This window comes from Onychostoma macrolepis, chromosome 24, assembly GCF_012432095.1.
Source record: "Onychostoma macrolepis isolate SWU-2019 chromosome 24, ASM1243209v1, whole genome shotgun sequence".
NCBI classification, from domain to species: domain Eukaryota; kingdom Metazoa; phylum Chordata; class Actinopteri; order Cypriniformes; family Cyprinidae; genus Onychostoma; species Onychostoma macrolepis.
The window spans coordinates 8656805-8681337 of record NC_081178.1 but is presented as its reverse complement, the minus strand read 5'-3'; the positions used below and the strand labels follow the sequence as shown (position 1 = coordinate 8681337).

At 35.8% G+C, this 24533-nt stretch overlaps 2 protein-coding genes and 1 long non-coding RNA gene across 5 annotated transcripts; 1 reads left to right on the top strand and 2 right to left on the bottom strand.

The window, feature by feature from the left end:
- Positions 1-1943: 1943 nt before the first annotated feature.
- On the bottom strand, positions 1944-10388 carry ccl34b.8 (chemokine (C-C motif) ligand 34b, duplicate 8). Of its 2 annotated transcripts, none has more exons than XM_058765956.1 (4): positions 10098-10388; positions 2790-2910; positions 2583-2664; positions 1944-2422 (listed from the first exon to the last, which is right to left on the bottom strand). In XM_058765956.1, exons 1-4 carry the CDS (start codon positions 10306-10308, stop codon positions 2357-2359), a joined length of 480 nt encoding a protein of 159 aa, XP_058621939.1. In that variant the 5' UTR covers positions 10309-10388; the 3' UTR covers positions 1944-2356. The 2 variants fall into 2 exon arrangements, with proteins under 2 accessions (XP_058621939.1, XP_058621940.1); XM_058765957.1 differs by lacking the exon at positions 10098-10388 and adding an exon at positions 3257-3548.
- Positions 10389-14034: 3646 nt separating this feature from the next.
- On the bottom strand, positions 14035-17429 carry LOC131533612 (uncharacterized). Its single transcript, XR_009269166.1, has 3 exons — positions 16826-17429; positions 14943-16687; positions 14035-14444 (listed from the first exon to the last, which is right to left on the bottom strand). It is a non-coding gene; the product is annotated as an uncharacterized LOC131533612 (long non-coding RNA).
- Positions 17430-17612: 183 nt separating this feature from the next.
- cxcl32b.1 (chemokine (C-X-C motif) ligand 32b, duplicate 1) lies at positions 17613-22682 on the top strand. 2 transcript variants are annotated; one of them, XR_009269160.1, is made up of 6 exons: positions 17613-17753; positions 18578-18786; positions 19127-19191; positions 21744-21931; positions 22068-22182; positions 22401-22682. XR_009269160.1 is itself a non-coding variant. In XM_058765959.1 (3 exons), the coding sequence occupies exons 1-3, from the start codon at positions 21862-21864 to the stop codon at positions 22567-22569; spliced, it is 354 nt and encodes a 117-aa protein (XP_058621942.1). In that variant the 5' UTR covers positions 21568-21861; the 3' UTR covers positions 22570-22682. The 2 variants fall into 2 exon arrangements, 1 of the variants encoding a protein (XP_058621942.1); XM_058765959.1 differs by lacking the exons at positions 17613-17753; positions 18578-18786; positions 19127-19191 and having other exon boundaries at positions 21568-21931.
- Positions 22683-24533: the final 1851 nt, after the last annotated feature.

The window sequence follows — 24533 nt, the reverse complement described above, 5'->3', positions numbered from 1 at the left end:
CTCTTTTTTTCTTGAAAGACCAATCACAGTCTTCAAAAGAATGTGTCATACATAGCAATGGGTTCAGCCCCGTCTCCTCACTAAGATGAAAGTTTTTGTCTTTTCCTTGCTCAGAGTTGCTCTCAGATTGGTGCTGTATCACTCTTAAGCTAAGGTTCCTAGTTAGAAATCTTTTAACTAAATGATGAGCTCTCTGAGAGGAAGCTTTAAGAATACAGGCCCTGATGTGCAGCAAAAGGTTGTTGAGCTTCACTAAATAGAAAATGGCATTGAAAGCATTGAAAATTCCCATTTCCACCATCACAGCAATAATTAAGAATTTCCAATCAACTAAAGATGTTACAAATCTGCCTGGAAGAAGATGTGTGTCTATATCGTCCTAATGCACGGTGAGGAGGAGAGTTTGAGTGGCTAAAGACTCTCCAAAGATCACAGCTGGAGAATTGCAGAGATTAGTTGAGTTTTGGACTCAAAAAGCCTCAATCAATCAATCAATCAATAAAAATCGTCACGTCAAAATCACCACACGTTATTTGGGAAAATCCTCTGCTGTCATCTAAAAACAAACTCCAGTATATTTCAGTTGTCAAACACAACTAGAACATCAAATGGGACTGGCTTCTATGATCAGATGAAAATAAAAAAAGAGGATATTGGCACACACAAGAAGGGTTTAAAGGGATACACAAGGGTAAAAATATGCCCCATGCCCACAGTTATATTCTACTGATTCATTAATGGTGTGTGCATTTTTCTGCCGGAGGTCCTGGACATCTTCAGATACATAGTATCATGGATTCTGTCAAATGCCAACAGATAAAATTCAAAATCGGACTGACTCTGCAAGAAATCTTATAATAAGCATTGGTTGGATCTTCCATCAGGAAAATTAACCCAAAAACAAACATCAAAATCAACACAAAAATGGGCCAGTGAGCACAAAATGAAGGTTCTGCCATGGCCATCACAGTCCCTGACCTGAATCATGCAGAAAATGAGTGCTTTGAACATGGACCTGGAGAGATTCTGTATGGAAGAATGGTCTCCAAAATCTTGTTAGGCGTTTCCAAACTAATCTGGCATTATGGAAGAAGACTCAGAGCTGTTATCTTGGCAATTGGAGGTTGCAAATAGGATTCAGTAAAAAGGGGCCAATAATTGTGGCCACAATGTGTTGGAGAAAAAAATGAAAGGTTCGATTTTTTTGTGAATTTTTTAATTAAAGAATTTATTTTAAATGTAGTTAAATGTATTTATTTTCACAGCCTTCTTTGCTTTTTTAATTTTTTTTTATTATTATTATTTTCCTAATTTCTGACTAATTAATTTATGAATTTAATGGACATGGTGGTGATTGCTTACAAATCAGACTTGACTGAGATCAGTTCTCACAGCATTAGACTAAACATTTCCTACATAAGCAAATTCTTAGACATGTCTGACTGTTATTAGTCTGGAGGATGATGATGCACAGTTCCCATCATTAGAGTGTTACAGAGAAACGGAACATATGACTGACGTTGTTTCATCAGACAGTCATAGGGTGTGAGTGTGTGTGTATGTGTGTGTGTGTGTGTGTGTTCATCTCATCTCTACTGTGACCTCTGGGTTAAATCTGTGTTAGAATACTTGTGAAACCCACAAAGACCCTCCTTAGATGTTCTGATGGTTTCAAATCATTTTGTAAGATGTCGCTAACCTCTCCTCATTCCTGTAGGCCTCAGGCCTTTAATCAAAGGTTAATACAGTCACAGGAGAAATTCAGAAATAAACTTCCATTAGTTATATTCTATTAAATCGGTTTTTAGACAAATCTGATTCCAGAAGATCAATATTAAGTAAAGTGTTTATTAACGTTTCTCTTTGTTTACATACATATTGCATCCAATAAACTTAAAGCACTTTAACTGATGTTTGTCATAAGTTAGAGAAATAATATTATATAAGTCATAATAGGAAAATAAATATATACTCTGTTAAATTAAAAACAAATTAAATATATTAAACAAACAAAAAACAGTACTTATAGCAAATGCATAATACATTCAATTCTAAAAAGAAAATAAGGATTTATAAGTTAAGCATTATAAATAAAATTAGAACATCAGTATTTGAAAAATAAATAAAAAGACAAAGGCATAACCATTCTTAGACTGCACAGCAGCTAAGTGTGAAAGCGAACTGCAGATTGTTTCCTTTGTGCAATACGTTCAACATATTTTTTCCAGCGTAGAAGAGCCGTGTGTATTTACGGTTTAGAGCAGAATTGTGTAGTACAGTGTAGCTTGTCTGGCTAACAGAGATGGAAAAGAAGCCTTGCTGGTGTGGCTGGTGAAGACCAAGTTCTGGTTGAAGTTCACACATGTTTGGCCACCATGTCTTTATCTTTAGATTTAGTATAATCTTCACATGTCACACCATTCTGTTGAATTAGAACAGAGGAAAAACAGGTTAGGAAGTAGCCCTTTATATGCATACCAATTTTTGTTTGTATAAACCATGCAGAGGTTGTCATATTTTATTCAGTTCAACTGTTCTGCATTATTCCCTACACACTCTCTTCATGATCTGTAAACTCTAACCTGTTCTAGACGTTTGATCCTTTCACTGAGCCATGGAGCCTCAGGATTAATGCAGTGCAACCTGTTATTTTTATCAAGGAACCTGTAAAAATGAAAGGGTGAAATGTATTTAGACTGCATAATATTGACAAAATATATGCAATAAAATGCTCTTTGGCAAAGAAGAGAGTTGACAGGCAGGTGATTTTTTTAAATGGACTGACTTACACTACAGCCGCAAGACATTTGCGTGTTGCTGGAAGGATGTAACAACTTGTGATTTTGACCACTGGCTCTTTATTCGTGAGCTTCCTGCAGCAGGTTGGCTTTTTAGGGTCATGAGAGATCACTGCAAGCAGACAGAAAAACATCCATAAATAAAAGTTTCTCCCATTTTAAGTTGATTTCAGAAGCTCTCAAAGTGTAACACTGCAAATAAAGCAAAACTGCATAAGCTATTAAGACTTGTTTTGAGAGACTATATCTTAAGCAGAGTATTCTTAATCCATTGGCCAATACCTTTTTCCTTTAAGCATAATCCAAAATAATTGAATTAGGTTTATGGTTGAAAACATTATTTTTCCAATATGATAAGAAAAAGATTTTTTGTTTTAAATAAACTGAACAATTTTCCATAAGCGTTGAGTGCAAATATCAATTTGTGTGCGGTAGTGCAGTAGTCGAAGGACACTCACCTCCTGATGTAAAAGCACACAGGAATATAACCAAAGAAAACAAACAGAACATTCTTTGAGATGCTGAGGACAGGTGCATGTTTGCTGAGGGATCCTGTGTGCTATCAGATTCCACAAACTGTTTGCTGCTCTTGGGCCGCTATTGCTTTTTATGTCCTCAAAAAAGGGAAGTATTGTCTTTGTTCATGCTTCATAATGGAATAACTTACGCCATGATTAATCACTCTGCATCATGACATGCACAGAATTATTGAGGTTACTTCTAAAAGATGAACATTTACAGTTATCTAAGTTGTTGCTTCACAGAAATATAAGCTAAATGTTGTAATTATTTGATATGACAAGTCAAGGATGACAGGAGAGTATCGTCATGTGAAGGGTTTCTGTGAAATTTGTCATTGGACTAGTGTCAAATCTGGACACGTGAAAGGGGTCAAGAATGCAGGACTCAATAATAATCTTGTCATGCTAGTCAGATGATGATGCTCTGTCATTGTTCTTTCATTTTGCTAGAATGTGTTAATCATGACAAAACATTGAGAATTAAGTAACCGTGTCACAACAGATCAGCACTGTCGACAAGTGTATTATTACACTATATCATTAAATAAGTTACACATTTTAATTAAATAATTCATGCAGTTAGGATATAAGTGAAAGAGTGAAAAGTGAAACCAATAACAGTTTAACTGCACGGTAGCATGTGTGAAAACAAACCACAGCATGTTTCCTTTGTGTAAAATGTTCAAATGGAAAAAAGTGGTGCATGCAAAAATATGGCAGACATTAGGCCAGTGCTTTTTGTGACGGGTAATATACCAAATCATTATTTTAGCAAACCAGAATCTTAATTAATAATTGGTTTTATAACTTTTATTTTGTTCACTCAGAACTAGAAGTCTGTGATTAAAAAGTGCTATTTCTGTGGTGAATTACCGCTTTAAAGGAACAGTTCACCCAAAAATTCTGAAAATGTATTCAAGATTAGGGTCGGGGTGATAAGGCCAAAAAAATGGTCACAGTAAAATTTTTTAAAAGTTTCAAGATTAAGGCAGAATTTTGCTTCAAAGTGAAAGCTGTAGTTTGAAAGTTGTGGTTTAAAACTACTCTTTATCGCCGGAACGTGACAAACACTTCGTGCTTTTGAATTTTTTATACTTTTTCAGAATAGACATCTTAATCGAAAAAAATAATTTCTTAGTTTCTGCATATTCTAATGAGTGACATTGTTTCAAATCATGAAACAGTTTTGTGCTGCCTGACTTTGATGACACACTTTTGATCTTCAGCACAGTTTGCAGGGCAATCTGCAATATTAATAATATTACTTTTTTTTTGTCTCTTAGAAATGCACATTTGACAGTACCTTGAGTTGACAGTAGTAGTAGCTTGAGTTAGGATGCAGATGTAAATTTATGTAAAAAAATTTTATGTTTGTAAAAATTGTAACAATCTTGGGCCTAATGGTTAGAGAGTTGGTCTAGTAACCCAAAAGTTGTGGGTTCGAGTCTCAGTACCGGCAGGGATTGTAGGTGGGGGGAATAAACGACAAGCACTCTCTTTCACCCTCAATACCAAGACCGGGTGTGTGTTCACATCCTTAATACTGCTCCGGGTGTGTTTTCACGGTGTGTGTGTGTTTACTATTCACTGCTGTGTGTGTGCACATGGATGGGTGAAATACAGGGCACAAATTACTTGGCCACACGTCCTTTCCTTTCCCATGAAATTTAATTATTCCACTGTTTGAATTTTATTAAAATTAACCATTGGTCTTCCATAGTAGCATATATTTAGATCATGATAACTACAGTTAAACCACACATACAGTACCGCAATACCATGGTAAAAATGTAACTATATGGTTTCTAGGTATTTGTATGATATACATGCACGTGATATAAATGCACAAACACTATAGATTAATCACAAAAATACTGCAATTATATTCCATTACTCCTTTAATACATTGCTATATTAATTATATTACTGTATTTAATTCAATATGAATATCCCACATTTCTGCCACAATGCATGGTGCAGTTACACTGTAAAAAAAAAAACGTTGAGCCTAATTAAAATTTTAAGACAACCAGTTTCAGCAGATTTTTGAGTTTTCTCAACTTGTCGTTTTAAGTTTATACAACAAAATTTGAGAATCTCCCACAAAAATAAGTTGAGCAAACTCAACTGGCACAACCTTTTTTTTTTTTTTTTTACAGTGTAGTGTTACTACAGTAAATCCATGGTACTGTAGTTCGAACTTGGAGCGAAGTGGATAAATAGTCTGCGGTTCAAATGAGTAGCACTGGTTTGTTCGACTTTTGGCAATTAAACAATATATCAAACATTTATCAAACTATTGTTATCGTTTTATCAAGGAAAATTATATCACAATAATTATCATTAGCGCCAAGCCCTATGAGTTTGTTTCTTCATCAAAACAGATTTGGAGAAATTTAGCATTAAATCATTTGCTGACCAGTAGATCCTCTGCAGTGAATTGGTGCCGTCAGATTGAGAGTCCAAACAGCTGATTAAAAACATCATAATAATCCACAAGTAATCCACACAACTCCATCAGTTAACATCATGAAGCAAAAAGCTGTGTGTTTGTAAAACACAAATCAATCAAGCTGTTTGAGCTCAAATTCTGACGGCACCCATTCACTGCAGAGGATCCATTAGTGAGCAAGACATTTTACAGAGTAACCATGATTAAATAATTCAAAATGTAAATCATGAAATAAAATGCAATAAATGCAGAATAATGAAGGTATTGGTGTAGTGTACACTGACATTTTTGTGTAATTGAAAATTCATTTCAAATTGTATAATGGATGTGTGACTCTAAATCTTACAGTTACTGAGAAAAAGCCTTTGTGACAACTTTCCATGTGACAACTAGCCCCGGTCTTCAGTACACATCATTGCCTTGTTTGGTCTTGACCATAAAGGCTGGTCTGTGAATGTCACTTCTCACATCCTCTTCTCTTTTATATATTTGTAACAAGGGAATATACCATGTACAAAATTAACATTAGATGCATGCAATACATTCCAGCCAAGAGGAGTTATTTTTATGTGTGGTGGACAGTTATAGTCCAAGTGAGTTTGAGGCTTTAGTCACACTCAGGACAGGAAATCCCCACAGTCACATGACTGCAGAGTCATGGATGGTTTTAAGAGTCTGTCTTTAGAGCTTTCCTCTGCATCATTTTGGTAACATCACAGCTTCAACCAATTTTGAAACGTGAGAGGCTATTTTTTCCCCCAATGTCTTTGTGTGGCTTACAGATTAGCCACAGTGCCAACATTCATTTTCTTTCTTGTGCTGCTTTACCAACACAGAGGAGATTGAGGAAATTGTGGTTAATGGTCATGGAATTTAAAAGTTCTGTCTGCTCAGTCTCATACTCATTCTTAAACTAACAAATTAAAAAATACAAAAAACAAACAAATAATTTAGAATAACATTTTTTGGTTTATAAAGTTGCACTCACAAAGAATTTGCTGGGTTGTGACACAGCAAACATGCCATATCATGTACTCATGGCATGTTTGCTGTGTCACAACCCAGCAAATTCTTTGTGAGTGCAACTTTATAAACCAACAAATGTGATATATATCATGTACTCATGATATATATCTCAATTTTATGATAGATAACATTAAAATATACACATAGCAAGTACAAAATATACAATAAACGGTATACAATACAATTTAGCAGACCACTTTGGCAATATAATCAGATTTATAAAAAGGAGTATGACTATTAATATCAAATCAAGAATTAGGCATGGACTGTATGATATATATTGGTACCTTCTGATATAAAATTTTCTTTTATTAGATATTAAACAACTTTTAAAATTATTAGTATTGTGTTCTCTTACAAAAGCATTGAAATATAGTTCTTCCTCCCACATTTCCATCACACACAAAAGAATTTCGGTCACACTTTATATTAGGTGGTCTTAATTACTATGTATTTACATCAAAAAATAAGTACAATGTACTTATTGTGGTCATATTGCATTACAAAACACTATTGCTGCTATTGACGTGGGATATGGGTAAGGTTAGGGACAGGTTAAGTGTTATGGGTAGGTTTATGGTTAAGGTGTAAGGGGTGGGTCAACAGTGTAATTATAAATGTAATTACAGAAATTAATTACATATGTAATTACATAAAGGTATTATTAACAATATAAGTACAATGTAAGAACGTGTATGTACACAATAAGTGCATTGTATCAAATTATTAATTTAAATGTAAGTACATAGTAGTTAAGGCCACCTAATATAAAGTGAGACCAAAATTTCTTCATTATTAAATTCTGTGAGAGAGAGAGAGAGAAAGAGTAAATAAGGGTAAATAAATAAAGTTAAGTATAAAAATAACACTTTATATTAGGGAACACATATTCACTAAAAGTTTTCCCTCAAACTCGTAATTTACTTTTTATTAAGAGAAAATAGGCTAGTTGTAGTAGTAATTGCGTTTAGGTATGGGGTAAGGTTAAAAAAAATCTAGAATATGGTTGTGCAGAATAATGCATTAATATGTGCATTATAAGACCAAATAAACAATCAATATGCTAGTAATATGCATGTTAATAAGCAATTAGTTAAAAGTAAACAGTAGTCCTTAATCTAAAGTATTACCAAAATACTAATAATGTAGATGTGTATGTGCAAATATAAATGTAATCTTTAGCAAATCTCAAAGTGAATATCGATTTTTCATACTGTACATTATATGTAGTGGCACCTAAACTCATTTGTATCTTTTACATTGAAATTTTAGTTTTATTTGGAAATAATTGTGTAGAATTTTGGTAATTTATTGGTCAACATTAAATCACAACATGAATAATTATCATATCGGCCAGAATTTTAAGAGGGATATTGTAGGGGTCACTGGTTATCTTGTCAACCTGCTTCCCGGATCTGACCTCATTCAAGTCCTGGGGACAGGACAGACTGTTATCTTGAAATATTCTCCACCCTTTACTCCCATGTCTAGGACTGATACTGTCACGTGGATTATTTTAAAAGTGGCTTGAAATGTTCAAACTCATGTAAAATGAAACAAAGTCTCGGTGACCCTTCGGTTGATTTGCGTCTAAATGTTTCGAAGGAAAGCTCAAGTGTTAGAGTAGGTGATGCATGCAAAGATAGCAAAGCAAGACAAGAAACCACAGCTCAGGAAGTTGCTATAGTCAAGATGAAATCATCCCACGTTGCTGACGACTGAGTCAATGAGACAGATATTAATAACATGTACGGTATGTTCACTATCATGGTGGCCCACATAACATTTAACCCCATGTATTTCTAAATGTGTGCGTTTTGCAAAATGGAAACAAAATCTACAGCCATGTGTCAGTAAATGTACTAGTCAGAATCAAACTCCTGTTAAACTACATCCAGAATTATGGAATATTATATTATGGCATATTATTAATAGTATAACATTGTAAACTTTTATACTGTGTTCTTTGATTTCATTTAGACAATGCTTGAGTTTAACTTAATATCTCTGGATTGTAGCCTTAGCCTTTCTGTAAAGTGCCAGCTTAGCAAAAATGTTTGTTTAGCGGTTAGCCCTTAGCCAAACCACAGATGAATGCTGATAACAGGAAATAGTCAGACACCGCATCACATACTCCTTTGAGAAATACTATAGTCTACTATAGTTTTAAGTTGAAATATGTTTTTTGAAGAGTCTTAATGCTTGTTTATACAGATAAGCGTATTGGTTACTGAGTTGTCATGTTAGATACATAGCTCTCAAAGTTCCCTTTGTGGAAGATACAACATTTTTCTAATAAACTTTGTTATAAAATACACTGATAGAGAAACACACATTTGTGTAACTGGGCATTTGAGTCAAAACCTTATAATGACTGAGACAGTGCCCTTGTGTGAGAACTGTGTGAGAACAAGCACCAGACCAATGACTAATCAATATACAACGCCATCACCTGTTTTGTGGGAGTTTATCCGAGTCATTTTCTGATTTACAAACATTTAGCATGGCAACCACAGTTTCCACCAAAATAGTTAAGTCACTACAGTAAATTGCAAACACTATACACTTTTAGAATCTTTCCGTCATTTTATTAATTTTTTTGTGAAACTGGTGGATAATACACAGAAGTATCACACTTTGGCACCTATGGTATGTGAACGGAAGCTTACCCTGATAAATTTGTGCAAGGGTGCTGCCCAGAATAATACGAAACATAGTTATGTTTACACATTTCTTTAAATATGAATATATTACTTACTTATACTAAGTGAAGTCAGAACATTATAAAATGACTAAAGTAATATTATATATTGATGCTGTTTATGTGAACATTTATTCTCCATGAATAGCGGAGGAATAGTGTTTCACACGTAATTTGTTGTCTGAAGTACATTTTAAGGCACATGACTTCTTATCATTTGTGTAATTAGATAAACATTTATGAATGCCAGTATCGCCCCCTAGTGATTGACTTTGTTTGTTTCTTTCGTTCGCTCTTTTTTCTTTTTTTGTTACATGCTGCCATCTGCTGAGAGCAGGGCCGGCCCAGGCTCTGTTGGTGCCCCCCACCACTAAAAAATTCAGAAAATGCAGATTTTTTAAAACTTTACTATAATATAACATGACATACTGATAAGTATTAACATAAATAAGTAGTAAATAAATTGTGATAATAAATAAACAAATTTGACTTGCAGTCACCTGAAGAATCACACACAAATTAAATTAGAAATGAAAGTGCAAATCAACAAAAAGTGCAAAAAACTATTATATTTTCAGAATTACAGAACAGTCTCAAACCTGAACACGCCTGGATTTCATCAATGACTGCATCAAATGACAATTTCTGAGAAACATCATTATTGATGCTGATGACACCAAGTTCACTGAGACGCTCTTGGGCCATGGTAGACCTCAAGTAGGTTTGAATCAGTTTGAGCTTTGAAAAGCTCCTCTCTGCAGCTGCCACAGTCACTGGGACAGTCACACTTATCCTCAGTGCCACCCACATGTTTGGAAAGATTTCTTGCAGTCACATTCCATGCAGATATTTATGGCGTCAAATCTATGCCATCAATAACCGAGCGCACCACTTATGCTGGCACGCGCGGTAAATCACTTCCGCGAGAGGAAAACAGATCTACACGCGAGGAAACGGGAGCCCGCGTATGGCAAGCCAAAAGGGTCAGATTTACGCTATAGATAAATCGCGATAACATACAAACGCCGTCAAATACGGCGTTTTAAACAGTATTTGCGGCGCAAAATATGCCGTTGTGATTACAAACGCCGTAAAAACCGCGCGAAAATACGTCAATGGCGCCGTATCTGCCAGCGTTTTAGTCCACATGAAAAGCACCGCTTTTTACAACGTTCATATTACCATATGACGCTGTAAAAAACGCCGTTTTAGTTGCACAGAGCGCTCGTCACTTATGGCGTTTTGCTTATAGTATAATGAGCCACGCCCATTGATTTCCACAGCCAGTAATATTGAACAGTTCTCACCCAATCAATGATGCACAGAACCAGACCAGAACAATTCAGCACAGATCATTTGTGGTAATCCAATTCGCAAACTGTAGTTAGTAACAAGGGCGTAGGTTTGCTTTCGAGATCGGTGGGGACATAAACTCAACCCATCTACCCCCTTTCAGAGTCTTTTTTTAATATGTATAGTATAGCACTTTAATTTAATATTAATCGAATTGGAGGCAGGATGATTCTGAAAGAATACTCTGCTGCTGCTGTAGTAACGAAACTAGTGCGCATCTGATTGACACATAAACTGCACCCTCTTATACCAGTGGTGTTTTTTATTTCTTGGATATTTCAGCTAACAGCTTGATTTGTACATTCAGTTGAACAACATTAATTTAAAGTTAAAGACTGTCCTGCGACTCAGGATGCTGTTCCAAATCCTGCTGCACCACAGAGTGCCATTTACATAGTTTACCAAAAAAACAAAACAAAAAAACAATCAAATTATATTTGTCGATTGTGTATCTTTCCGCACAAAGTTTGTCTTTCTGTCCATATGCTTTATATAGGGAGCTAATGATAGCCATAGATCGCCTTTCTCTTTCCGTTTGCTCCGTTTTGAAAAACAAACACCGTACTTCAAACTCATCGATGCAACTTTGTTCATTCCTGAAGTGGGATTTTATATGAGCTGTTTGACTGCTGTCTTGAATTGGGTGCAATACCTGTAAGTTGTACCTGTGAGCGCTGTGCTTCTCGTCCAGTGTGTGACTATTCCGCGCATGTATTAAATGCACATCCTTGAGAGCGTGCAGTTTTCTAATGTATTTACTTTAACTTGTTAGGTAATATCAATGATATGACGTTTCAGATGGGTCTGAAATGACAAAAACAAATACATATATTTAATTATTTGATCAAAATTATTGCTAGGGACAGTTTGGTAGTGGCTGGATATTGGATATCCAGCCGTATCACCCTGTAGCCCAAGACTGGTTGCCCACTGAAGCTAAGCAGGGTAGAGCTGGTCAGTATCTGGATGGGAGACCTCCTGGGAAAACTAGGTTGCTGTCGGAAGAGGTGTTAGTGAGGCCAGCAGGGGGTGCTCACCCTGTGGTCTGTGTGGGTCCTAATATCCCAGTATAGTGACGGGGACACTATATTGGGAAAGCACCGTCCTTCGGATGAGACGTTAAACCGAGGTCCTGACTCTCTGTGGTCATTTAAAAATCCTGGCCAAATTTGCCCATTGGCCTCTGGCCATCATGGCCTCCTAATCATCCCCATACACCAATTGGCTTCACCACTCTGTCTCCTCTCCACCAATAAGCTGGTGTGTGGTGGGCGTTCTGGTGCACTATGGCTGCCATCGCATCATCCAGGTGGATGCTGCACATTGGTGGTGGTTGAGGAGATTCCCCCCTTCTATGTTAAGCACTTTGAGTACCCTGAAAAGCGCTATATAAATGTAACGAATTATTATTATTATTATTAATTCCACGCCCCTGGTTAGTAAGCATACAGTATGCTGACATGATCCATAGCAACAAGGTCAACCCCGCCCTTAATCTTAGCTTAAGACTTCTCTCTATTCCTTAGTAAAAGTTTGTCTCAGCACCTTTGTGAATAGGTTTTAAAGGGGTCATATAATGGTACATGCACTTTTACAAGTTGATTGTACTGAAATGTGTGTTAGCAGTGCCTGTACACAACCATCATAAAATGATAAAAATCCATCCAGTGTTTTTTTTTTAATCTCCTTATTTGTTTTACCCTGTCTCAAATCAAGCCATTCGACCGTGTGACGCCACACGGTCGGACGCCCCTCCCACGATGGTTGATTGACAGCAGTGTTTCAACACAGACCCGCCCTTGCTCGTGAGCGAGCTGTCAATCATAGTCCGCGTCATTGTTGATATACGCTGGAGCTGTCTATGAGCAGAATGGCGTCTAAGCGATTGTGGTGTTCTGTTCTCGGTGCAATAATGAACACAGCAGTCATTTTGATGTTCCTAAGTCCGAACCGCTGAAGACACAGTGGCTGAGTTTCGCTTTTGAAGGAATATTCCCCACGAGCAACGTCAATGTTTTCATGTTTGCGCGAATCATTTTTCACCAGACTGCTTTATAAATGAAGGTCAGTATAAAGCTGGTTTTGCTAAAAGCTGCTCCTGAAAAAGAATCGGTACCAACTATTCGTGTTCCTGCTGAACCTCCAGAAGAAGTGAGTGTAACGTTTAATTAACCTTTATATTAATCTTTATATTAATCTTTGCAAATTGCTAGCACGCTTCACGATGTATGTGGCTAATGTTTACATTCAGGGTACATGCATGTTTTCTATTTACGACGTTCTCAATATAATTAATAATCCCACGTTTATAATGAACAAAACGTTATGGTTATTGTGTTATTACAAACTGTGTACGCAGATATTAAAGTTAACATTATAACACTACACTAAGCTTACTTTTGTAGATGGTTTATAACGGTGTCTGTTAAGAAGTAATGTAAAATGTAAATAAATAAAAACAGTTATAACTGCATGAAAATTAATGGTAACACAATACCTGCAAAATACTGTTTACATCCTGCAAATGCATATGATCCAAGACTATAAATACTCTAATTGATGTTTTTCAATATTATGCCAGAATAAGTTATGTTATCTGATCACATATTTACTTTTGTATAGGCAAGCACATCTTACCCTCAACTGTTGTCAAGGCAACACTCCACGTGTGTTGTGTCAAAAACGCCCCACAGCACAGAGGGGCGGGGCGAGCAAAGCTCATTAGCATTTAAAAACACACGCACTAAAACCGTGTGCTGAAAACAGAGCTGTTTTTGAGCAGGTAAAATGAGTGTTTTCTTACAATACTAATGAGAATTTTTAATTAAAGTATATTACAAACTTTCAATTTAGACCCTAAAGAATCATATTAGCTTGTACAAAAATTGCATTATATGACCCCTTTAAGAGAAAACACTTAGCTAAAAACTTTTACTGCCATTTAGGAGAACTCTTAGTGGTAAGATAAAATGTTTTGTGAATACGGGCCCAGATGATGTTTTGTGAACAGTTAATTTAGAAAACCAACCAAATTCCAAAGGGTTTACATTCTTTTACTTTTTTTTTTTTGCAAACAACGTGAATTTTACATTTTTTAAAACGGCTCTGTTAAAAAATTTGCTATGAGACTTAAATGTATTTCATGGCCAAAGAATAAATAAGTCTTAACAAACTTGTATGGGAACTAGGAGCTTTTTAATTTTAACAATGTTAAAGTTTACATTTGCAATGACACTCATGAACATAAATCAAAATGACAGTATCTTACAATATTTAAATCATAATACAATGGCAATCAAAAGAGTTCAATAGTTATCAGTGACAATTATCGAGGTCCGAACATATGGGGGTGGAAACATTTGACTAAAAGGTTTTGTGGGTGATTTGGACAGTTGTTTTGGTATCACAAACATGGAGGAAAATAAAAAGAATGAAAAACAAAGAAAAACAAAACAGCATGTGATTGTACAACACACTCTTGCACACTCAATAACCATAGCCGAGGTGTCCTTAACCCCGACTGCTGCAGCAAAAATGGCACACTGATCAGCCTCCCTCTTACCCATTCAAGGCTTCTCTGCATTGTTTCCAGTCTGAAACATAATAACGTGAAATGGTAGTGAATAGTAAGCTAAAGAAGCACTAAATGTCTTTTTTTTTTTTCAGGTGCAGAGAAAAATGCCACCGCCAACTGACTCATTCAACTGTAACCCATATGAAAAAATACTATAGTAATTCATACTAAATACTATAGTGTTTTTGAACCATACTATAGTAAAGTACTTCAATTAATTTGTTGTGGTAATTCTATAGTTGTTATGGTAATATAACAACTGTAGTGATATAAATTACTTTACCCAAAACTGCTTGTCTACACCTATCGGATATATTATACTATAATACACTACAGTTTACTGTAGAAACAACTAAATGCTACAGTATTTATTACAGTTTATCAGTTCACTAATACTACAGTATGCTGTAGCATTCATTAACAAAGTTTTGTAAATACTATACAGTACACTACAATTTACTATAATTTACTATTTTCATAATGCGAGTATAAGCATCGATTTGAAAGCAATCCTTACCTCACCAAAGTTGACTGAAGCATATTTGGTCCAGTATCCTCTGTTAGCTGGCGAGTGCAATAATTTAATGTTCGCTTGCAGCGCAAAATTAAGTTTCTTCTGTCCATTTTAAAGCGAACTGGATTTTTCTGCTTAATGGCAAATAACTCATTGAATTGGATTGCCACAAATGATCTGTGGTGAATTGTTCTGGTCTGGTTCTGTGCATCATTGATTGGGTGAGAACTGTTCAATATCACTGGCTGTGGAAATCAATGGGCGTGGCATATTATAATACAAGCTTAACGCCATAAGCGACGAGCGCTCTGTGCAATTAAAACGGCGTTTTTTACGGCGTCATATGGTAATATGAACGTTGTAAAAAGCGGCGCTTTTCATGTGGACTAAAACGCCGGCAGATACGGCGCCATTGACGTATTTTCGCGCGGTTTTTACGGCGTTTGTAATCACAACGGCGTATTTTGCGCCGCAAATACTGCTTAAAACGCCGTATTTGACGGCGTTTGTATGTTAACGCGATTTATCTATAGCGTGAATCTGACCCTTTTGGCTTGCCATATCTGCGCGCAATACAAGCCCTCGCGCGGGCGTGATCATCCCCACATCCTCGCGCTCGATCTTCTCTCACCTGCTCACGCGAACACTTCTATTTTTGTCAGTCGTGTAGCGGGGCTTGCTGTTTTAATTGTTATCTCTAACGCCATTGGATACTTCCCCTTTTCCGGAAGTTGTGATTGGAGGCCTGTGAAAAGGCGATCCATAATACACATGTGACCTGAGACATGGCTTCATCAACAGACCAGATGCAAGTTGTCATTTATTTTTTTTATGAATATAACATGGCTGTTTTAATGAAAATGAATTGCATGCATTGTCAGTAGAATACATCATTAGAATAAAAGTTTATTAACATAAATTAACATAAATTCTTCCTTTTACTAGTGATTACAATCTTGTGATGTTACAAAGATAAAACAGGACCATAACCCCCTTTTTTTTAATAGATTTTAATGACACATTTCCACGGTTATTAGCATGGTAAATCTACCAAAAAGGTTATATTTGAAATTGTCATACAACATAAAGCTTGGGCTATATTAACTTTGCAAAATGAAAATAAAATAAAACTAATAGTCAACTTGTTGCTGTATGCTGAATTAGTTGTAGTTCACCACTATATGCTTACCCAACCATATTTATATACAACCTCAAAAATGTGAGAAGTGTCCATTAAATAATTGTAAATAATAATAAGTGTTCCTGTGGCTGAGTGGTAGAGCATTGTGTTAGTAGCGCAAAAGGTCATGGGTTCAATTCCTAGGGAACACATACTGAAAAAAAAAATAAAATAATGTATAACCTGAATGCACTGTAAGTCGCTTTTAAAGCGTCTGCTAAATGCATAAATGTAAATTGTAAATGTACATGACTGTAAATCCCAAATTGGTTCAAAGGACCTTTGGATGAATAAATTATTTGTTCATATAAGCAAGAGTTGCTGTATAAACTTTTTAATATATTTTGTATTACTATGTCAAATTTTAGGGGTTGATGGTAATATATTCTTTCATTGTAAGAGGGTTCTGCACTTTACCCTACTTATATTTATTAAAAAAAATACAAATAAATAAATGACAACTTACATGCATCTAGTCTGTTGATGAAGCCATGTTTTGCCAAGCAGGTCCACTGCCATGTCCAGTTGCATGGAAACCGACTGCATCAGCTTACTGACGTTTTCAATTCTGTTGAGTATGTTATACCAGACAATTGAGCAGATAGAAAAAACGAAAGGATCCAATTTCCTCTGCTAAAGATTGAGCCTCAATTTTTAAGGCAGGATCAGCTGATTTTTTTTTAACCTTGAGTAGTGCTTCTCTTACCTCCGAGGTCTGGTATCTAATTGGTTCTACGCTGTTAACACGGCTCTCCCACCTGGTCTCTGACGATGACTTTAGCGTGATCTTGACATGGTTTTTCAAGACACACCATCTGTTGGTGGAAGATGAGAACAGGGTGAATATCTTCTGTAGGTAACCAAAATAGCTAGTTTAGCATCTTTGGAACTTCGTGCAGCATCGGCCACTACCAAGTTCAAGGTGTGTGCTGCACATCACATGGCACATGCAATGCTCTGGGGTTTATTGCCAGCAATCTAGCCTGGACACCTTTCCTTTTGCCTTTCATGTTTGCCCCGTTGTCATTGGACTGCCCCCTGCAGTCCTCATAAGGTATGTTCAGGTCTTCAAGCCTCTTTAAGACAAGAGTAGATAGCTCCTCCCCTGTTGAGGCTTCAGCTTCAAGGAAGCCCATGAAGTGCTCTCTCACTTGTGGCTTGTCCTCCACTGACACAGTCCTAATGACAACTGAAAGTTGATCTGTGTGGCTTATGTCAGGAGTGCAATCCAGTATAATGGAAAAGTATTTGCAGAGTTTGATGTCACTTATAAATTGAACTTCGTCCATCCTCTCTTTTAGGAAAAATGAAACTCCTCTCGACCTGATAAGGTCCTCGGGTGACAAATTTAGTCCTTACTTTATCAGACAGGGCAGGCCAGTTTGCAGGATCCAGAAGTGGTGGGTTATTTGACTCAGCAACAGAGAGAGATTCACAAGGGGAAGAGGCAGAACTTGGGGACCTCTCATCAGCAGTTAGTGGCTCAGTGGTGGTGGCTGAGCTGCTGAGGTGCTCTTCAGTAGCAGTCAAAGTTGAGGTAGACAGAGTGTGAAGTTGAGATGAAGTGGTTGAAGAGGCCGGACCACTTTGGTCACTGGGAGCAAATGATGGAGATGGAGATATTGAAGCCCCTTGTAGGTATTTTCTGTTAAAATATTGAAGAGATCAGGCATGAGCTATACTCCCAAACAGAGAAATGCAATCCACAACTATGCCTACAGTGACAAGTACTTATTACAACAAAGAGAAATATGAGAAATATGGAATGCCGATATTAAAGGCTAAATATTGTAATTTATTTGTAGATGTTAGCCAGCAAGCTAGTTAATCTAATTAGCATACCTATTTCATTTCCATTTTGTGCATACAGTGGAAAATGGCATACTTAAACTTTAATTATTTTAATTCATGAATGCTAGACTATAGTCCTAGTCATGGTCTTTTTCAAAATACATTTAGTGCACTTTTTGGTGAATTAAAAGCAAGCAGTAATGTAACCGAAATTAAAACAACATTACAGAAGCTTAAATTTATTTGAAAGAAAATAAAGTAAAATTAAATAAGCAGTTAACTCAAGCAAAAACGTTCCACAGTGTCAGTGTTGCTGTGATTCTTACCTCTTGCTCTTTTTTCTGCTCCTCTTCTTTGCGTCGTTTCCTGCCTTGTGCCCCTGATAATTTTATTTTTTCACTCATTTTTTAGAAATGATACTTTCAGAGCACATAAATGGCAAAACTATGTTAACTGCGTGCGCCATGTATAATTAATGCATTATGATGATGTATTATTATTACGTCATGACGCAGAAAGTGTTTAACTTAGTCCAACATGACATGTTGTCAAATCTTGTGATTTTTCGTTTGTCAATTTTATTTTATTCTAACATTATTTTAATCAGTTTGATCAGTACTATAATTGTTAACTGTCAGTAATCATTTTGCTTAATATATGGGTGTAGGCGTAGGAGCGCATGATGGCCACAAGAGGGCGCTCTTCCGAGAAAAAAACAACAACAACACACTTTCGTGGCGCGCCCCAGTCATTTTGCGCCCTAGGCAACTGACTATTGTCGCCTATGCCACGGCCCTGGCTGAGTGCTCATGTCTGCTTGAATGTTGAAAGCCCATTTTCTAATGCATTCCCTCTCGTTTTTTGATGAATTCTTAGGTAAATATCAGTTCTATTGCATTTTCACACTTCATATTCTTCTTTGTATTGCACATTGTTCATCCCTTTGAAAAGCAACAGCTCAGACCACTGACAACACACCACTAGATGTGAAGACTCATGTTCATCACATTTTACAGAACTTATTTCAGCTTAGCAAGACAGACAAAATGTTCTTTGATTTAACTCTACCAGTTTGATTTGAAAACAAGAGTTTTTAAGTGGTCATACACAATAAACAGGTTTAAATATTCATATTTTAATTAGCCTCTGTGCATTTTAAATTCAATGGCTATTAACATTTCTCTGTTTGATTATTCATGGGTGAATTATGGCCCAGATCAACAGTTCCTGTTCCATCAACAATCCCCTGCTGGTAGATGTCGTAACTACACCATTACTCAGGTACAAATAGCAATGTATGCTGATGAAATAACATAATTTTCCAGCAACATAAACTGCAATAATGACATTATGTTACAGTATATGTGCTTTTGTGGTGTCACTGTGGTCATGGCGTCATTTTCCCATGGCTCCATGGTGATTAGTCACATGACATTTATAGCTCAGGCATCAAGATTGAGATTTTAAAAAGTATCATGTCTGGTTGTTTCCAGTTATATACAATGAAACCTCTTCTACTTTAGAATCCAATCGTTTTCATGGCTTCATGTGCCCTCAAATGTTACCACACAATCTGTAGATTGCTATTTTGCATATTGCCTTTTATATTGCTTGTCAAAGTGCATATTGTCTGGTCCATGCTTGGTGTTGCTGCAAAGAACCTTCCTGTCAGGTATGAGAAAAGGCTGACCTATCAGTCAATCAATCAATCAATGTAGCCCAACGGAAATAACATATGCTTGCATTCAGCGATAACGCGTGCCACTCTTTGTTTCAAAGGTGTTAAAAATGCTGCTGTGTTTATTTGTTTATTGCCGTTGCTGTACAGATGAATGTGTCTTAGTGCCTTATTTAAGTTTTGTGAGGAAGGAAAAGTTTTGTGGGCCACTTGCAGTCGCTGCCAAGCCTCATCCGATCTTTACATAGAACATGCTAAAGGTCACATGATGTTGCAGTACACCACAATGACTTTCCCTAGTCTGTCAGACACATCTGTAGATGCACGTCAAAAGATGCTCGCTCATTATTTTCACCAGCTTTGCTTTCTGCAAATATTGTACAATATTTGGTTACACTTTATTTTAAATGTATCCTTGTTACAATGTAATTAACATTACTTACCAACATATACTTACTTTAGGGTAACGATTAGGTTAGTTTCTTGTAATTATGCATAATTTACTGTTATTGGGGGTAACACATTACAAGTAACGCGAGTTACGTAATCAGATTACTTTTTAAGTAACTAGTAAAGTAACGCATTACTTTTAAATTAACAAGAAAATATCTGAGTTACTTTTTCAAATAAGTAACGCAAGTTACTTTGTTTTCCTATTTATTCACTGACACCTTTCCTGTCCCCGTGTTAAGAGAAATTGGGAGTAAGTGTAGGCAGAGGCATTTTCTTCAGCCTGAGGTTTATTCATTTCACTCTTTGTGTGAAAGGGCCTTTACAGTTGCCAAAAATATAACTTTTGGGTTTTCTGTTATTAAAAATAAATAAGCGAGCCCAGCCCAGGTGACAAAAAGGAACTAAGTAACAGTTAATAGTTAGTTACTTTATTTTAATAGAGTAACACAATATTGTAATGCATTACTTTTAAAAGTAACTTTCCCCAACACTGTTCCTAAGTATATATCTATATCTATATCTATATATATATATATATATATATATATATATATATATGAAGAGTTCAGATGCAAAAGCCTCTAAATGCCGTCTGAAATTTTCATCTAAAATGAGCATTTTTATCAGGCCCCTATATTTACGTTCAGTTATTTCACTTTAATTGCATAGAAAAGGACCTATACATTGCCATTAGAGTAAAATTACTGAATCTAAACATAGTAGCCTGAAAAAAATGCTGATTTTAGATGAAAATTTCAGATTGCACTTAGAGGCTTTTGCATCTGAACTCTTCATATATATATATAAGTGTAACAAGGACACTGTAAAATAAAGTGCTGCCCAATATTAAATCTGATATCTCTTGACAATATTAAGGCCTTCAAACCTAAACACTCCAATTTCTATTATTTGGTCACTGGAAATGTTTATTTTATTTTTTCAATATAAATAAATTACATGAAAATTTGAGTTTGAAACATTTTAAAAAGTTTTTCTGTTTTTTTATTTTTATGAGGAACATTCAACATCACATTAATTCTTTCCAGATGAAACATTCACCTATGACTTAATGGGTTTGATTATTAGAAATTGTGTCCTCTGTACTTGGAAAAAGGCTCTGTGTATGCTTAATGCGTATTTCCCCCCAAGTTCGGTGAATGACCACAGAGACTTTGTCACAGCAGCCCCTTCTAAACACTAACCACACCAGCAGACTGGCGGAAACCAACACTAACTCTCAATATTACCAAGTTAGAAAGAACTTATGAAGAGCAATTTCACAATGTTTACAATGTCATTTACTTTTTTGTTTTTTTTGTTAGAAATGTATGTAAAATATTAGCTTATAATAAATATGTAATATATGTACATATATATTATAAGCTAATATTTTAATATATAAAATAACTTTTAACTTAACAATTTTTTAATTATATATTACCAGAAGCATAACCATTCAGTGAAAGTGAAACAGACTGTAGTAGCTGATGTAATAATCAGTCAATATATCATTTGCATTCATTATTTATTTTATGCTTCATTATGTGAACATCTTGGTACTTTCCACTCTACGGCACACCTGCATTAGCAGTGACCATGTTCTCTCTCATGGTCATTTAAACCACTGGATTTTAGAAAGCTGTGAATGTTCCTGAACACAGTGGTCGCCCGTGAGGTGATGAGGGGGTCTTTTGTTTCCAAGCGGACAGGTGACAACTTTGTGGGCGGAAGTTCTGATGCTCATTTTCCCCTCTGTGAGTGTTCATAAAAGTGCGAGTTGTGGTGAGCCGAGATAATACGCATCAGACTCACAAGAGAAGATGAGGTGTGCTTCTGTAACCCTTCTGCTGTGCCTGGCTACAATACTGCTCGCTCAAGTCACCTGCCAAAGTAAGAAATACCTCCATATTACTTGATAATAATTCTTCATATTAATTCAAATATATGATGTTGTTTTGAATTAAATGGTGTTGTCAACATGAATGTCTGTGTTAAAAATGCTTTTGTTTCCTTTTGGTGTTTATAGTAAACGGCCGGTCAAGTTGCCTTTGTCTCAAGACATCAAATCGGGTTCCCCGCAAGGAAAATATTGAAAGTTACATGATACAGAATGCAGGCGCCTGCCATATTGATGCCATTTTGTGAGTTCTTTTTTTTTTTCATATTGAAGCATATATGCTGTGATATATCTCAACTATTCAACAGTATTTCATGCTAATATGTCAGAATACTATCTTTATTTTTGTACATTGACATTTTCCCCATAACATTATGTACAGTTTAAATTTGGGTAATCATTTGTACTTTTATATATTTTGTTGTATTGTCATGCTAAATTGTTTCTTTTATGTACTTACAGATTTAAAACTGTCAAAGGTCGTTTCATTTGCGCTGATCCTAAAAACCTTTTGGCAATAAATGCCAGGAAATATTTGGACAGCAAGAAGAAGGCAGCTGAAACAACAGACCGTCCCGTAAACTCTGCATCAACATTTAAATCAGCATCGATGCTGAATACCACACCATAATGGAATATAACGGGATGAACTAAGAACTACTTCACTTGAACTGTGCAATTTTTTTTTTTTTTTTTTACATATGTCTGTGATGTTTGTGTTGGATTTTATTTTATTTGCACATGTTTAATTAAAATGTATTGCGTAAAGTATATTGCAGTGCTGCGTATGATTTTTTTATTGAGCTTGACAATTGTTTTAGCATCATAGAGATACTATTATAGTTTTTATTAATATTTTGAATGATTTTTTATTTTTTATTTTAGTTTTAGTAAAAATCTGAGTAATTTTGTTGTGTGATTTTGTCATTTTTATATATATGTTTTTATAAATATATCTAGATAGTTTTAATTCATTTTTAATTTTAGTTTTAGTTATTTTAGTATATCAAGATGAACTAAATGAAAATGAGAACTGTTATTTTGGCAACTAGATGAAATAAAATAATTGAATAAAAGTTATATATATATATATATATATATATATATATATATATATATATATATAATTTCAGTTAAAGTTTATTTTATTCCAAGTAACAAAAATGTTTTTTCTTTAGTTTTTTTTTTAAGTTTCAGTTAACTATAATAATCCTTCAGCTCAATTGAGTGTTTTTTCCCCCCTAATGTGGTTAATAACCAATAAAAATGTAAGTGGCTGTGTGATTAGGTTTGCAATGGATTTAGAACTGAATGTAAAATTCTAAAAATTCTTTGTCCTTTAAAATTCCTTATGGCAGCTCCAAAAAAAAAAAAAAAAGAAAGTAAATGAATTAATAAAATGTGTTTTGTTAAAAACGTTAGTTCTGTGTCATTTTGAACTTTGTGTGCATGAATATGTGGGATTGTGAGTGTGTCAGTGGGTAGAAGACAGTAAAATGTTCACACTGTTAACCCTTGTGTGGGTTTAGACACTAAAATCCACATAGTTGTGTGGGTTTTCCCCTTTCACTACGTCACACAAACTATAGCATATCTGACTCGTGTTGCCTACAATATCTTACATTTAAATACTTTTTTCCAATATGGTATTAGCATATGAAAAATGGTTAGACAACACAAGTGTACACGTGAAGAACTGCAGTTGTGCACATTAAAGCCCCCGTCCCCTTGCACGATGCATTATATTCCATGCACACATGTTGGTTTGAGAGGAGGTGGAGTAGATCACAGGGTGGGTTTTGTGAGAAAATGTGGGTGCTTAAAGAATAGGTTGGTGGGCAATGTGTATTCCATAAAGTCAAGCTTACTCTGGTGTACTTATGTAAAAGTCAGTAGAGTCTAGTTGCATTTCACATTTGTTGAGCCTACTGACTACTGCATTTACATTATGGCTAGCAGTTTATACCACGGAGATGTTCGTATCTGTCAGATAACAAGAGTGGGCGTTGTCTGAATTTCTAATTTAAAACAAGAGCAAAAGTCAGTGAGGTAAATGAAAGCTAGGTCAGGTTTTTGTGGTCTGGGATGATGGTTGCATATCATAGCAGCCTATGCAACATCATAATGATGCCACTTCTAGCAGCTATCGCCCTGCAGCTCTTACCTGGTTTCCCACTGAAGTATAGCAGGGTTGAACCAGGTTAGTACCTGGATGGGAGTCCTAGGTTGCTGCTGGTGGTGGTGCTAGTGAGGCCAGCAGGGGATGCCCACCCTGTGGTCTGTGTTGGTACTTGTACTCCATTATAATGACTCAAGAAGCACTGTCCTTCAGGTAAATCATTAAACTGATGTCCTGACTCTCTGTGGTCATAAAAATTCCCAAGATGTTCTTTGAAAAGAGTAGAAGTGTAACCCTGGCATCCTGGCCAAATTTGCCCATCATCATGGCCTCCAAATCATCCCTACACAGTATCTATAGATTGGCCTCATCGCTCTGTCATCTCTCCACCAATAAGCTGGTGTGTGGTGGGTGTTCTGGTGAACTATGGCTGCCATAGATCAGATGTGTTGGTCTAGCACATCCCATAGATGCTC

Bases quoted from the DNA above. Each gene is read 5' to 3' on its own strand.
- ccl34b.8 (XM_058765956.1), bottom strand. From the start codon at position 10,308: ATGTGGGTGGCACTGAGGATAAGTGTGACTGTCCCAGTGACTGTGGCA. The intron at 2,665-2,789 runs GTAAGTCAGTCC...TCATTTTTACAG, and splicing joins AAATGTCTTGCGGCTGTAGT to GTTCCTTGATAAAAATAACA. The intron at 2,423-2,582 runs GTTAGAGTTTAC...CTAATTCAACAG, and splicing joins GGATCAAACGTCTAGAACAG to AATGGTGTGACATGTGAAGA.
- cxcl32b.1 (XM_058765959.1), top strand. From the start codon at position 21,862: ATGAGGTGTGCTTCTGTAACCCTTCTGCTGTGCCTGGCTACAATACTG. The intron at 21,932-22,067 runs GTAAGAAATACC...TGGTGTTTATAG, and splicing joins CGCTCAAGTCACCTGCCAAA to TAAACGGCCGGTCAAGTTGC. The intron at 22,183-22,400 runs GTGAGTTCTTTT...ATGTACTTACAG, and splicing joins TGCCATATTGATGCCATTTT to ATTTAAAACTGTCAAAGGTC.